At 34.5% G+C, this 16434-nt stretch overlaps 1 protein-coding gene across 7 annotated transcripts in view; it reads right to left on the bottom strand.

Moving 5' to 3' along the window:
* MIPOL1 (mirror-image polydactyly 1) overlaps positions 1-16434 on the bottom strand; it is a 301649-nt gene that overhangs the window by 104498 nt on the left and 180717 nt on the right. For all 7 annotated transcript variants that reach the window (XM_027065610.2, XM_015061575.3, XM_015061576.3 and 4 more), the window contains one exon: positions 5048-5142. In XM_027065610.2, coding sequence (XP_026921411.2) covers positions 5048-5142 — 95 coding nt within the window. The remainder of the gene's footprint in view (positions 1-5047; positions 5143-16434) is intronic.

Below are 16434 nucleotides of genomic sequence, written 5' to 3'. Positions count from 1 at the left end.
ATATACATATATGTATAAATAAGTGTAAAATTGACTTGAATAACTGAAAATGTGTTTTTTCTTAAACTTTGTTAAACAAAATTTATTATCTATGAGTTCACACACACACACACACACACACACACACACACACACACACACTACAGAATTAGTCTTGGTTACCTTCACATAAAAGTAGAACTTTTTCCTGTCCTCTGTAACATAGGAAAGTAAGGAGAAAAACTCCCAATGTTTCTATGAATTAGTTGTGTTTCATGTATGGATTTGTAACCACCATCTATTCAGGTGAGTAAGAAATATTGTTTACTTTCATTTGAATCGATTAAATCAGAATGTGAGCTTCCAGGAAATTTCAGCTTTGTTCTTTTTGGTAATTGCCTCTCTCTTCCCAGAGTTTTATATCCCAGGGATTTTACCCCCATACTATTTAAAATAAATATCTGTATATCTTCACAGAACATTCTTTGTACATTTTAAAAACAACTGTGGCAAGATAACATCATCCATATCCAGAACTTTTTCACCATTCCAAACAGAAACTCTGTACCCATTAAATCATAACTCCCCACTCTCTCCTCTTCCAGCCCCTGGGAGCTCCCTATTCCTTCCTTCTCTCAGCCCCCTGGTAACTCTGTTCTACTTTCTGTCTCTATGAATTTGCCTATTCTAGATACCTCACAGAAGTGGAATCATATCATATTTATCTTTTCTCTCTGGCTTATTCCCCTTAGCATAATGCTTTTAAGGTTCACTCATGTTGCAGCTTGCATCAGAATTTCATTTCTTTTTTATGGCTGAATAATATTCCATTGTATGTATACAACACATTTTTTTAATTCATTTATCTGTAGATGGGCACTTGAGTTGTTTTCACTTTTTGACTAATTTGAACAATACAGTACAAACAGTGGCGTGTATCTGAGTCCTTGCTTTCAGTTCTTTTAGGGTATATCCTATGTGTAGAATTGCTGGATCATGTAGGAATTCCATGTCTAACTTTTTGAGGACCTGCCAAACTGTTTTCCACAGCAGATGTATCATTTTATATCCCCATCAACAATGCACAAAAGTTCTCTATACCTTTTTGTTTTGATAGAAATACGGATCTTCCTAAGGGGTGCAACTTTCCTCATAGACACCACGCATTCTCCTGTGCATCACACACTGCATGGTTCATCCTTCGATACATACAGCTGTTTATTTCAACATGTAGCTTTTATCTACTTATTTTTAGGTCGTTTTCCATTATGGCACTTACAGTGAGTACCTCAACACATGCCAATATTTTCAGAGACAATATCCAAATGGTATTCAAGTACGTTAGTTTCATAAATCCTTGACTTCTTTATATCTAGTGACCCCTACCTCTTCTCAGTTTCAACTATCTACTACTAAGGCAATACTTTTAAATATTGTCAATGCTGAGAATGAGTGCAATCTCTGAGAGCTTAAAGAGCAAGGTTCCACTTTCTGACTACAATCTCTGATCCTTTTAGCTCCTGAATTTTCTTAATCCCACTACTTTTGCTTTTTGATCTCAAGATTTATGGTTTCTGGATTTCTCCTTTTTCTCTTGGTATACTCTCAATTTTATTCCTGCCCTATTTAGCTCAGACTATCATTCATCATTTCAACACCTTTTTGCTAGTTTACTTTCAACCACTCTCCTCTTCATCATGTTAGTCCTGCATATTTGTAATCCTGAATCATTCCAATTCTTTGCCTTCTTTGCTTCTTGTGTTTACAAGAACCACTGAATGTGTGAAGTTACACAACTGTACAAACCAGAACTCATACAAATCTATAGCATCTATCCCCAGCTGACTCTTCAGGACTGCTTGTCTTGTTCTTTTTGCCCTTATTCAGTTCTCTTTCCCATTCTCTTCAGTAGCTACTCTGTTATTCCTTCCAAAACTTCCTGTCCTCCGTCACTTTAGAAGCTCACGGTGACCCTCACTTTGCAGAAAAAAATGAAGCCTATTAATTGCAAACTGAATTTCATTTATATTCCACAGCTATTCTTATCTCCTCCACTCCTGTCTGTGACCATCTTCCTGTTCAAGGTAAACTCTTTTGCAGATTCTAATTTCCATCTCTTCCTATTTCTTTAGGAATCCTGTTCCCTGACAATCTCTCTCTTGGCTCCTTCCAATTAGTCATAAACAGGCTCAAATATCTGTCATCTTTCAAAAACAAAAAACATAAGTCCTTAACCTATCTTCCTTTCTTCTCAACTATCATTAACATCTTTCTTATTCAGGCTTCTTCAAGGACCATTCTATTGTCCAAATTACTACATTACCTCTAATCACTCTTCAATTCACAGCTAACTGACTTCTACATCTAATGCTTTATTAAAACCACTTCTGTGGAGGTTACTAATGACAACATAATTTCAAACAAAAAGCTAAGAGCTATACATACTTAAAACAAGTGTATGAGGTAGGTACTAGAATTCTAATTTCACAAAAAAGGAAATGGTCTTGGGGAAGTTCATTTATATAAGTCATAAAGGCAGGACTCTCTAAGTGCAAATCCCAGGAGCTTCACCATACTACCAGTATTTTTTTTTTTTTAAGTAGCAGTAAGAGGGGTATATGTGAAGAATATCTTTAAGCCAACAACTGTTAACTCGAAGAGTTGTTCAACTCTGTTACAATCATGTAGATTAAAAAGTCTTTGAAAAACAAATAGTTTAGCTTTACAATTTTCAAAAATCTCTCAGTAATCTTCTGCAATTCAATAGAAAGAAGGAGGAACATTAAGAACTGGCATCAGGTTCATTTTTGAAGAAGAAATGTCAGTTCATGTAAGAATATCATATACCTCTCAGAATTTTTGGACACTGTCACTTTATCAATAAACACTGTTGTCCTACTTCACAAGGATGGCAGGAAAAGGTTCCATAAAAACTCTCCCTTATCAATAGAGTGAAGCTACTTCATACCACACTGAGGTATCCAAGGTCTGAGCACAAATCATACGATACTTGTAAGTCCTAGTAGAGGGTTTAATATATGCCTCTATTATTCCACCAAGAAGAGACCCTGCTGTAACGCAGCTATCTGAAATGTGCATGCAAAGCAGCATCCCTCAAACTGGGATACACGTGGGAATTTCTAGGGACCTTAAAACACATTGATAGCCTAGTCCTACACCGAGACTCCAATGTAATTGGCCTGGGAGGAGATGGGGATTAGGGCTTTTAGAAGCTCTTCAGGTGATTTTAATGCACAGCTACAGTGGAGAATCCATTGGTATAAAGTATGGAGGAAAGATTGTCATATCCACTCTATAGTTTAAAAAAAAAAAGGGTGGATTGCTGAGATGTCTTTGTTCATTATCAGGTTTCTGCTTATCTACATGACCACACATAGACACTGCTTCTAACTGCAGGCAAATGACTTCCCAGTCATCAATCAATTTACTTAATATTTTTTTAAGTTTATTTATTTATTTTGAGAGAGGGAGACAGAGGTAGATAGAGAGGGAGATAGAATCCCAAGCAGGCTCTGCACTGTCAGCATGGAGCCCGATGCGGGGCTCGAACTCACAAACTACGGAGATCATGACCTGAGCCGAAATCAAGAGTCAGACACTTCACCACCAGGCGCCCCAAACATACTTAATATTTGATAACTGCATTAATTCCTAAGGCTGCTGTAACATTGTAGCACAAACTGGGAGACTTAAAACAGAAATTTATTGTGTCAGAGTTCTGGAAGCTACAGGTCCAAAATCAACATGTCAGTTGGACTATCCTCTCTTTGACGGACTAGGTGAGAATCCTCCCAGGCCTCCTCTAGATTTTGGTATCTGCTGCCAATCTTTGGGATTACTTGACTTGTGGATGCCAGGCAAAAGGCTGTCTTCTCTTGGTGTCTCTGTACAGCCTTCCTGTATGTGTGCATCTTTATGTCCAAATTTCTACTTGTTATGAAAATATCAGTCATATTTGGTTAGAGCCCATGCTAATGACCTAATTTTACTTCGTTACCTCTTTATGTAGAGAATTTGCATCCATAGAAGCCACTGATATTTTCACATCACATTTCAGTGTTTGCAGTTATCCCCAAAATACCATTTACAGTCATCACTACTTTGAAATTATGGTTGTTAATAGACGTGGTGTTAGACCTAGTTATTTACTGTATTAATAACGATGTGTGAATATAGTAATATGACATACTTGCATAACTATTTCAGTAAAACTGGTTTTGATGTAATTGCATTTTATGTACTTAACCACATTGTTCTGAGAGGACGCAAAAAACTAAAAGAAAATCTTTCAAATACCCACAGTCCAAGTTAGTGAATTCTTACGTTTTAGACTTGATTCTTTTTAATCTTATCAAGTATCAGAGAACATATAGAACATTGTACATCATTTTTCAAAACTTTTTTTGTTTTTACAATGATCCTTTGTGAAAAAATATACAGATATTTTACAGATAACCCAACAATCTTATTTCTCTCTCGCATAACACAAAACTGAAACCAAAGTATCACAAAACAATATTTACTTTAACTACAGGAAATGCACTCTGACATTTTCTATTCTATTTCTTTTCATTAAAAAATGCCAGTGTGACCTACTGAGTTAATTTCACAACTACTCTTGGAGCATAAATTAAATAAGTGTTAAAAATCCTTCAGTGGCATTCCTTTAGAAACTTTTCATATTATAATTGGTGAAAGGCTATTACTGCTATTCATGTACTATTTTAGAAATATGTATCATTTTAGAGGTGGCATTTAGATGAGCAAATAGTTCAATAGTTAACTAGACTCCATTCAGACAACTGGTTATAAGTTATGTAAATTTTATAAATCTGATGGGAATCTAAGCTTAAACTTTACCAAATGCAGGAAAGAAAAAAAAGGTAAAATAAAGAATATTTTGTGCCTGAATCATTTTAAAATTACAAAAATATTTTAACTGAATAATGTTTAATTTCCTTGAGGTATTTCTTCACTCACTATAAAACTAGGTAGAAACATTTCCCAAACCAACATTTCTTTATGCCCAGGTTAAAAAATATTTTACCTGTAGTAAACACGAAGTGTTTGTATTTCTTCCTCTAGTCTTTTGTACTGTTGAATTGCAGTTTCTCTGGCTTCTTGCATAGCTAACAACTTTGCCTGTAAGTAATTAATATTTTAAGAAATTTAATATTGGTTTTGGTATGTTAAAATATATATTATAGTATAAACAGGAACCTTAAATTTCTGGTAGTTTTATAATCGATCAGTATTTTTAGTAGTGTTTCATAATTTCCCACAAAATAATCAAATTATATTAATAAAAGACATATTGAAGACAAGAACATATTAAATTTATCAACTTTGCTCATTACTAAACTTCAACCTTATTCATCTGTATCATCAGATATATGCCCTTCTGCAATGTTTAACTTTATACACAGAACTCAGAATGTGGAACATGGGTTCAGAGCAGTATCAAGAATAAGATAAGCACAATGGGTGTTTCACATACAAACTTAATGTGGCTCCACTGCCTGATCACACTGGATTTTCTTTTAACTTTATTAATAGTAAAACCCAGAAAATGCTAAATATGTTAAGCTATCTTTGATATTTAATGTGAAAAAAATACACAAGACTACAACCTGATTTTTACAGATATGACTTAACCTTTGCAATTCCTTTTTGGCAAGGAAAAAAAAATCTCTAAAGGGAGAATGGCAACAATCTTGAGTGTCAGAGGTATTTTATTCAAGGGATGTTATTGTTCCGCTCTGCCTATAGTATTTAAATTTTAAAGGGTCTGTAATCAGTTTTTCGAGAGTTCAAACTTGTAATTTTAAAAGAATCGCCAACTTCCAACCACCTTTCCCATTGGGTTTCAGGTATAGCCCAAAAGAGTTTTCATCAGAACCTTTAAAATAGGGTGCTAGTATTCAGATTTCAGTTTTGTTTATTCACAGCTTAATTTGCATGAAAATACTGTCTTTCACTTTCAACGATGTTATCATATACCTTGCACACACTAATGGCAATAATTAAAAAGTACTCAAGTTTGGAGGCAGAAGTTCACTAATTTTGTTGAACTCCTATAATTTCTCTGGGATTATTTTCTTCCATAAGAATGAAGTCATAAGACAAACTGTGAAATCCTGACCAGAGGAAAAGTAGTGTCATGTAAGTGAACACTGGACAATGCCACTTTTCTATTTAAATAACAGAGAATAATAAAAACATGTAGCAGTTCAGGTCTCTGTATATAATTTAGGAATTAAGTTAATTGATTTGTTCTCTATCTGGGTTAGCAAATCTAACAGAGTTACTTCTTAAATTTAAGATATTTGAGTGCTTGCCTTAACATGTCACATTCTAGAATTATAGATAAAACATTCTCAAAAATTATTAAAAAGCATTTAAAAATAGGTGGCTGGTTCTTTATGCCAATAATTGACAGCATTGCCAATTTTCAGTAAATTATAAAACGTGACTGAAGTGCTAACATGAAAGGCACAGATACCCATCGTGACTAAATGGTTAGTCAAAAAGAATCACACAAAAAAGGACATATCACATTCAACTTACAAAATGTCAAACATCCTGTTGGATGTATTTAAGGAATATCAAATACTGGACAGGTAATAGAGAATTTGCTAAATAAATATGTTACAATGACAAATACCTTAGACGACTATTTTGATTTTTTTTTTTAACCTGGTACTTCTGCTGAAAAAAATGAAACAAAACAAAACAAAACAACAACAAAAAAAAACAAATCCAAAACGAAACAAAAACCCCTCTGACACCAAAAAACAAAACCAACAATGTTCTAGTAGGAAAAAGCCAAAATGAAGATTTCTGCCTAAGAAATTTCTGCAAAAATAGGAACATGAAAATTTTACTTAAATTCCCGTGCTTCTAGTAATATTTATTTTTTCACTTCTCTTTTCACGTTTAGTTGGCTGTCAAGATTTGGTGTTGCTTCATAGCAAATCCACTGAATTTATTAATTCCAAATGTCTAATCTTATGTCTAAGCCCTGGTGACTATGTTCAAAGCTATTTTAAACCTTCTGGCTTTACAACCGCCTTTTTCTATTTTATCAGATATATGTTCATCTGGCTAGCATTTCCTTTTTAGAAAAATACCCTTACCCTTTGCCACAGTGATCTTGTTCAGTCCTGGTGGCTAGAATGAACTTCGTTCCCCACTACCTCAGGTATGTATCATCCAGGTTGTTCAAACACAGTATTCCATCCCACCAGCCCCAGAAGAAAACTGAATCCTGATGACATCACTGGTACTCCTGGATCCCCTATGCCAGACAGTTCCAGATCCATTCCATTTCTTGGACTCCCTGGGTAAATAAATCTTTTTTTGGCTTAGGCTAGCTTGAGTTGGATTTATGTTATATGTAAGAAAACTAATTTAAATGTACTGTTTACTTCTATTTTATTTCCTAGTTTCACTATTAATGTCCTATAATTCCATCACATTACAGGTCAATAACAAACTTTATGTCAAAACCATTAAGGAAATCAGTGAACAAGATATTTTTCCTATTCCTCAGGCATCATATTTCTCGTATTTCTTACAGTTTAATTAATAAAAATTGCATGCATTCGTTTATGTGTGTATTCATATAAAAACATATGCATTAAAAAAAACTAATGAAATTCAAAAAGTACAAGAAAATGTTCAATGAAAGTAAATCTTTGTCCCATCTCCAACACTCAGTACTACAAATCCCCTCCTGAGATTAGTAGTCACCTGTTTGTTGTATATACTTCCAGAAATTATATGTGAATATATAAGCAGACATGTATATTTACAACTATGTGTGTAAATATATGTATAAATATATGTGTATATTTATATATGTATAAGTAAACCTATTTACAATATTGATGGGATTGTTTATACACTGTTACAAACTTTGTTTTAAATTTAAAAAATATTTTGCTATTTTGCTTCCTATTTAAAAACAAATCTTTTACCCCAACCCATATATTGCACTTACTAGTTACATTCCCTCCTTCCCTTCCAACCGCCCCCCCCCCCCCATCGCCTCAAGTGAAACATTTCAATGAATTTGGGCTCATCATTTTCAAGGATATTTTATACTTTCACTATATGGCTATGTACTTTATAGATAATCTATCTTCAAGAAACAGAATATTTCCATTACTCTAAAATGTTCCCTTGTGTACCAATATAGTCAATGCTTTCCTTTTACACCCAGTCTCTGGCAAGCACTTACGATTTTTAGCCCTGTAGTTTTGCCTTTTCTAGAATGTCACATAAACAGAATCATATAGTAGGCAGCTTTTTGAATTCGGCTTCTTTCACTTAATGCTTTTGAGCTTTTGAGCATTACACATACCAACAGTTCATTCCTTTGTATCACTGAGTATGGATGTACCACAATCTATATATCCATTTACCAGTTGATGGACATTTGGGTTGTTTCAAGTTTGGAGCAATTATTAATAAAGCTGCTATAAACATCAGCATATAGTCATTTTGTGCAACTATACCTTCATTTCTCTTAGGTAAGTACCAAAGAATGGAAATGCTGGGTCTTATGGTAAATGTGTATAATGTGTTTATATACTTTATATAAAATTATATACATTGTAAAGAAACTGCCAAACTTGCTGCCTAAATCGATGTAACTTTAAAGCATCTGTGTTTAACTATAATAGCAATGCCATTTGTTGAATGCCTACTATAGATTGGGGCATTGTATCAAATGCTTGAAATCTATGGTCTAGCCCCACAATCCACCTATGAGATAACTCCTATTATCCCTGGTGATAAAACTGAAGTTCATGAATATTAAGCAGCTTGCAAAACTATAATATTCTGGTATATACATTATGTAAATACATGTAAACACTTAACATATATGTTTACACATACACATATATCTGCTAAGTCAATCTATATTCTCAAGAACATATGACAGATGACAAAAAGTATTTAAGAATTTGAAAAATAATACCAACGTGTAGGTTCACAAGCACTTGGTAATTTTGTTTTTTAAAGGTTTTATTTACATTTTTTGAGAGAGAGAGAGAGAGTGTGAACAGGGGAGGGGCAGAGAGAGAAGAACAGACCAATTCCAAAAAGGCTCCACACCATCAGTGCGGAGCCTGATATGCTAACTGTGAGATCATGAACTGAGCCGAAATCAAGAGCTGGATGCTTAACTGAATGAATCACCCCGGTGCCCCAGGGTTGGTTAATTTCCTTGTGGCTATGACACACTTGCAGGGAAAAGGACAGCAGAGATGTACTATATACTCTTGAGCATGCTGCCTTTTTAAATATCACTCAAGCCTTTCCACATATAATTGCTCTTTTTGTTCTTTATTCTAATTCCTCCAAAACGACACCTTAAGTTTTTCTTAAACTTCCACCCAAGTCCTGCTCAAGGTAAAAATGCAGGAAACTTGATGCTATACTTCTGATCATTATGTGCATCATTTGCATTGAGTTTTGATCCATACAATGTTTGGATCAAGTGTACAAGACAAGGAGTCTTGTAACTGGGAGTCATGTGTGTATTTAGTTTTGGTAATGGGACCAACTGTGAGTCAAGACTATTATTTAGTCTTTAGCTGGATCTTTTGCTTCTCAAACTGTTTCTGGTTCATCTCTCCCTAATACTAGTAACATTCTGCTGTTTACTCCACCAAAATTTACCTATACAAACATCTGTCTTGACTAAAACATGGTCTCCTAAATCCACTAATTTTACCATTATAACAAAAAGTATTTTTAAGCATATATCATCACAATTATATTTTTTAAACTCTCTAAACAAATTTTATAAACTGATCACCAAATTTCATTGAATCTAATATGCTACTGATTTTATTATTTCTTTTATTTTCCCCCTTCATTTTATTTTAGAGAGAGAGAGAACGTGTGCATGAGGGTGAAAAAGGGGCAGAGGGAGATAGACAGAATCTGATAGGGGGCTCAGTCTCATGATGGTGAGATCATGACCTGAGCTGAAGTCAAGAGTATGCTTAACCAACTGGGCCACCCTGGCACCCCTAAGATGCTGATTTTAAAACACCATAATTTTATGCAGAAAAATCATGCCAATAATACTTACAAGGCACCATGTATTGTAACAAGCATACAGCAATGTTTAAATGTGAAATTATTTTTTAAAATGTTTTATTTTTTTTTAAGTAGGTTCTATGCCTAACGTGGGGCTTGGACTCATGACCCTGAGATCAAGTCCCTGAAGATCAAGAGTTTGATGCTCTACTGACTGAGCCAGCCAGGCGTCCCAAAATGTGAAATGATTTTTTTTTAATGTTTATTTATTTTTGAGAGACAGAGACAGACGGAGCATAAGTTGGGGAGGAGCAGACAGAGACAGAGACACAGAATCCAAAGCAAGCTCCAGGCTCTGAGCTGTCAGCGCAGGGCCAGATGCGGGGCTCGAACTCACAAACCGTGAGATCATAACCTGAGTCAAAGTCAGAAGCTTAACAACTGAGCCACCCAGGCGCCCCAATGTGAAATGATTTTCAACCTAATATATTTCCTTCCTCTAAAACAATAAAATTATCTCCTGAGCAATAGCAAAATATCTTTTTCTGGACGGTGGCACGTGTTTTAAGTTTTTTTGCATCTCCTCACTCCATTCACACACAATAGCCATACCTTGTCTATCATGAGTAGAATTCTCTATTAAATAAAAAGAACTGCAACATTCTTGATTCTTTCGTTTTCTGTATAGGAAAACTTGAAATTTTCATTGAAATCGCCAATGGTGTACTCCAGAATTCATATGTCCTCCATATCTACCTTTGATACTTATTCCCAACATGTAAAGGGTATTGCTTAAAGCACGTGTGAGAAGCAGCTGAACTAATTCTAGGTGAAACAATGGAATCAAATCATCATCTGATAATAGTTACTGATAATAATAAAAGTTTACAAAACGATCAGTGTGTGTTTTACATCTTTAGTCTTCTCACTATACCTTTTTTCTTGGACCATTATATTTTTTTCATTCATTTCCAGTTTTATTGAGATATAATTGACATATAACATTGTATTAGTTTTAGGTGCACAACATAATGATTTGATGTATGCATATATTGCATATATTGTGAAATGGTTACCACAATAAACTTAGTTATCATCCATCAGCTCACATAGTTACACATTTTTTTTCTTGTGATGGGAACTTTTAAGATTTACTCTCTTAGCAACTTAAAATTTTTTTAACGTTTATTTGTTTTTGAGAGAGAGAAAGAGAGAGACAGAGCACAAGTGGGGGAGGAGGAGAAGGAGGGAGGGAGGGAGAGAGAGAGAGAGAGAGAGAGAGAGAGAGAGAGAGAGAGAATCTGGAGCAGGCTGCAGGTTCTGAGTTGTCAGCACACACCGCGATGCAGAGCTTGAACTCACAAACTGTGAGATCATGACCTGAGCAGAAGTCAGACTCTTAACCAACTGAGCCACTCAGGCATCCCTCGTAACAACTTTTAAATATGACACAGTACTATTAGCTTTAGTTACCATGCTGTACATTACATTGCCAGAATTTATTTACCTTAAGTGAGTGAAAAACAAGTTGGTTAACCAATGTTAGGGTTAGTCTTAGAATTAAATGGCTCATTCTAAAACTACATTTTGAGCAATGCCATCTAAATAGAACAACAATTTATACTGTTACCATATTAGAAATGAACTGAATTGTTTTCTTGGAGTCTTATCTAGTACCTTAAAATGACAGACAAAGAAAAGACTACAGTATCCCCATCACTGAACACTATTTGTATGGATATTGTGGAGAAACCACTTTTATCTTACTTCAAAATCTTGTTATGTTTTGTTTGAATGTGTTTTTAATAGTAACAGTCTGATATAGTTAAGCCTTCCTTTGGTAACTCCAAGACCATTAATGGTAACCTGTTTTTATCAGAGAACAGAGGCATTTGATCTTATGTGTGATACCTGCTAAATAAAGAAAGATACGGTACAAATTAAATCACAGAACCAAGTAATTTTAGACCTGAAAAGGATCTTACTTTACAGGTGAGAAAATTTTTGTTAACATATGTTTAGGGAAACATTTGGAAATTGTCCAAGGTTTCATAGTTGGTGAGAAGGAAAGTTGGAACCAGAATAAAGTATCCAGAAAATGTTACTTATTCTACCATTCAAGACTACATTTCAATATGGCATAATTTAATATGTATGTTAATTGTTTTAACAGAATTTTTTATAATCATGGATATATAAACTGTGTTACAGTATTAAACATATTTGTAAGGAATGTAATTAGCTATGTTCAAATAACACATCAAATTAGAAAACTGCTTAACAATAGGACTATAGCCATCCTAGTATTTGACTTTTTAAACCTCAGAAGCAGGGTAAGAACCTATTAAAGAAAAATAACTAAAAACCTTGCAAAAAAGTATCTAAAAAAAAAAGCTACTATCAAAAGGCTAAACATGACTGGATTTCAATTATACCTCCCCTTCATAGGAAAACGGATTTCTCACCACGTACATTACCATATGCAATGCTCTTTAAAGACTATTCCAATGAGGTAATATTATGTCCCTATGAAATGCCTTTCAGACCAAGGATGATCAGTTTCCAGACTCAAAAGCAGTCATATCTGCACTGTCTAGTGATGTATGCTCTGACATGAGGAAGGGAAGAAAACAGTTTGTAATGGAAGCAGAAGTCAAAAACATTCATAGGCAGACAATGATCCATGAGCAGTGAGCGGAGTCTGCGAAACAGAGAAGGGAGGTAAAGATAAGTATGCCAGAAACAGAGTGCAGCACAATGACTAAGAGTAAAACTGGGTTTGGCTACCAGCAAGCAGTTCTATGACTCTGAATTAGGGCCTCTGATAAAGGTAAAATGGTGGTGATAATACCCATCTCACATGACTATTAGATAATGATAAAATGAGATAATTTACCATACAATAGAGCCCTATCAAAGTGAACAAGTATGTAAGCTGTACAACAGACACTATTGAACTTTAGGTATAAAATTATTGGGGAAATAACTGAAGTCAATACAAAATAGCAGTGTACTAAGTAATAGGTCAATAAGGTGAGAAGGATTGGGCTTTAAGTACAAGTTCAAGTCATGTGGTAGTCTGCAGTATGATCATTAAAGTCCAGATATTAAATATTTTAGACTTGTAGGCCATATAGTCTCGCTTGCAACTACTCAACTGTTTTTGTAGTGTGAAAGCAGCCATAGACAATTTATAAATGAACAGGCAACACTGTATTCCAATAAAACTTTATCTACAGAAACAGTCAGCCGGTTTAGAGGTCATAGTTTGCTGATTATGGATCTAGTGTCAGAGAGTACAGGTTTACATAGCGCCTAGAATACCTATTGTTCTATATAAGCTTTTGGTTAATGTTGTTAGATACCTGAAAAAGTGAAGAATCTGTCTAGAATGAACAAGTTTCTGAAGGCAATGAAACAAAGCATTTGAAATCCACAGTTCAACAGGTTCTTCAGGGCATATAATAATAGGAGGAAAAAAGAAGTTAATAGTGGTTCATGGCAACCATGTGCTTGCACAGTAACACTGCAGTATGGTAGGAAATCACCTTGTCTGGGAGGCATCATTTCACTTATTACATAGAAAGCAAAGCAAACAAATAAAAAACCTTGTAGTTTTGAATTGTATTTTGCTTGACGTTAATATAATTTCTAAAGCATTCTTTTTATTAGCTTTTGTATGGCATATCTTTTTCATAGCTTGTTAACTTCAATGTTTTTTATATGCCTAGGTTTAGAAGTGACTATTGTAAACAGCATATATTTTTTTTTCCAGTCTAACAATCTTCATCTTTTAACTGGAACATTTGATCCTTTTACATTTAATGTCACCATCAATAAATTAGGGTTTCAATATGTAATCCTATGATGTTCTTTTTGTCCTGTTACTTCTCCTACTTTTTGTATCAACTTTCTTTGCTATCTTTTGGATTGATTCTTTTATTACCATCCCATTTCCCCCTCTTTAATTTCAATGTTATACCGTCCTTTACATTCTTTGAATGGTTATCCCAGGAACTACAAGATAAAAGTTTGACTTATCAAAAACCTAATTTAATACTTCTTGACAATGAGAGGACCTAAATCCCTTTACCTCTATTTATTCCTAATTTATCTGTTACTGTTTATTCTTAATGTATTCTAATTTATCTAGATTTAAACCTCAACCAACATAATTAACTTTTTGTTTTGAGTCAATGTGCATTTAAATTTGTGACTTTTCTTTTGTGTTTTATTCTTTCCTCGTTGGAAGGTCCCTTATGGAATCATGTTCCTCTGTCTAAACAACAGCTCTTAAAGTTTACTATAAAGCAAATGACCCACTCAATTTTTAGTTGTCTGAAAATGTGTTCATTTCATGTTCTTTGAAGATATTCATGTTGAGTATATGATTCTAAATTAGGAACTATTTTCTTTCAGCACACTGAAAGCATTATTCCAATGTCTCCTGCCTTCCACTGCTCTGTTGAGAAGTCATCTGTGTCACTGTCGCTCATTTAAAAGTAATCTTTTTGGCTACTATTATGAATGTGTCTTTGATGTTAGAATTCTTCTATTTCATTATGATGTGACTAGGTATGTATTTCTTATCTTGCTGTCAAAGAATATCTTTCATCAGTTTTACAAAAATCTCAGTCATTTTCTGTTCTAACACTGCTTTTCCAGGATTGTCTGTATTCTCTCCTTTTGGGAATCCATTTAAATGTTTGTTGGACTACCTTACTCTATATTTCTTAATTTTTGTTTTGTCTACTGGTTTTGTATTATGGGTAATTTTTCAGATGTATTCCAATTCATATGTCTTCCAGCTCCCTAATTCTTTCTTTGGCTGTATATATAATCTGACAATTACCTAGAGTGTCTTACTTAAAAAATTTTTTTTGAACTTGCACGTGATTCTTTTTCAGATTTGCATGGTTATTTTCTAGAAAAAGCTCTTGGTTTTATTCATGGTTGTGATTCATACTCTAGTTATAAACTTCATTGAAGCATTTTGAACAAAATATTCTATATTCTTTAGAAGACTTTGTTTAGTGAGTTTGTGTGTTTGTGAGGGTGTGTGCATGTGTTCTTTTTTGGTTCTGTCTGTTGTGACTGTCACTTGTGATGTTTTTCTTCCTCATGTACTTGATTGATCTTTGGTTGTGAGTTCATGTTTTCTTGGTAATAACTTATGGGATCTTTCTGGACTAAATTAGGGATGCCTTCCTCTGAATAGGACTTGTGCCTGTTTCATCAGGGATCCATGACAGACAATTCCTAGGTAAAGTTCAAGAAGCCTACAATAATGCCAGAGTTTCTGGCTCAGCTCTTTAGCCTTGCTGATGGTCTAGAAATTGGGATCCCAACTGAAGATGAAAGTACCTCCATAGATGTTTGTCCTGGTATAGCTGTAGACCATCTGTTTGCTGACTATTGGAGAGGGGTTTGTCTCTGGTTCTACTCTCAATTTTTTGTGAAGTAAAGTCTTTTAAAGGTTTCCTTTATTTTTGTGAGTCTAGCAATGCATTAAAGTATCTTTTCTAGGACCTGCTAGGTTAACAGCAAAAGAGTCCCCACAGTATCTTCTTGCCACACTGCAGGAAGGAGAAGTGTATATTGAAATTTTAACACATACTGTAACATCAAAAATGGACCAATATGTTTTTATAATTTAATGTTTAGAATTCTTACATTTGGTATATTACTGGATTTATTTACTTTGTAATATTCCTCGCCTGCTTTTAAGCAGAAATGATTCAAAGAAGGTTTCAGGTTGCATTTTGCAAGCCGTTCTCTGAAAAGAGCCCACTGAAGGGCTGTCTACTCTAAAATACAAATACATGAAAAATAAAAATAAAATTTGGATATAGTCATCCTAACAATATTTTTCACTTTTAACATTGTTTTATGGAAGTACTAAAGATGTAAAGATTGTCTACATAAAAATTTTGATCAGATGGTTAAGAGCATCATGAAATAAACTTCCAATATCATCATTTTTAGCTCTGTATTGTGTGATATTATTATTGTTTCTTTGAATTCTTGTCTTTTTTTAAAGATTTTATTTTTAAGTAATCTCTACACCAAATGTGGGACTCAAACCCACAATTCCAAGATCAAGAGCTGCATGCATCACTAACTGAGAGAGCCAGGTGCCCCATGGCTTCCTGTCTTACAATAACAGTTTCCTTTGCTCTACAATAATATAATGTAAGAAATAAAGCTACTGGGGCACCTGGGTGGCTCAGTTGGTTAAGCAACCGACTCTTGGTTTCAGCTCAGGTCATGATCTCATGGTTTGTGAGTTTCAGCCCGTGTCAGGCTCTGCGCTGACAGTGGGAAGCCTGCTTGGGATTCTGTCTTCCTCTCTCTCAGTCCTTCCCCTGCTTGCTCTCT

This window comes from Acinonyx jubatus, chromosome B3 (assembly GCF_027475565.1).
Source record: "Acinonyx jubatus isolate Ajub_Pintada_27869175 chromosome B3, VMU_Ajub_asm_v1.0, whole genome shotgun sequence".
Taxonomy (NCBI): Eukaryota; Metazoa; Chordata; class Mammalia; order Carnivora; family Felidae; genus Acinonyx; species Acinonyx jubatus.
Note: the sequence above shows the minus strand (reverse complement) of the source record. Positions and strands in the feature narration are given on the sequence as shown.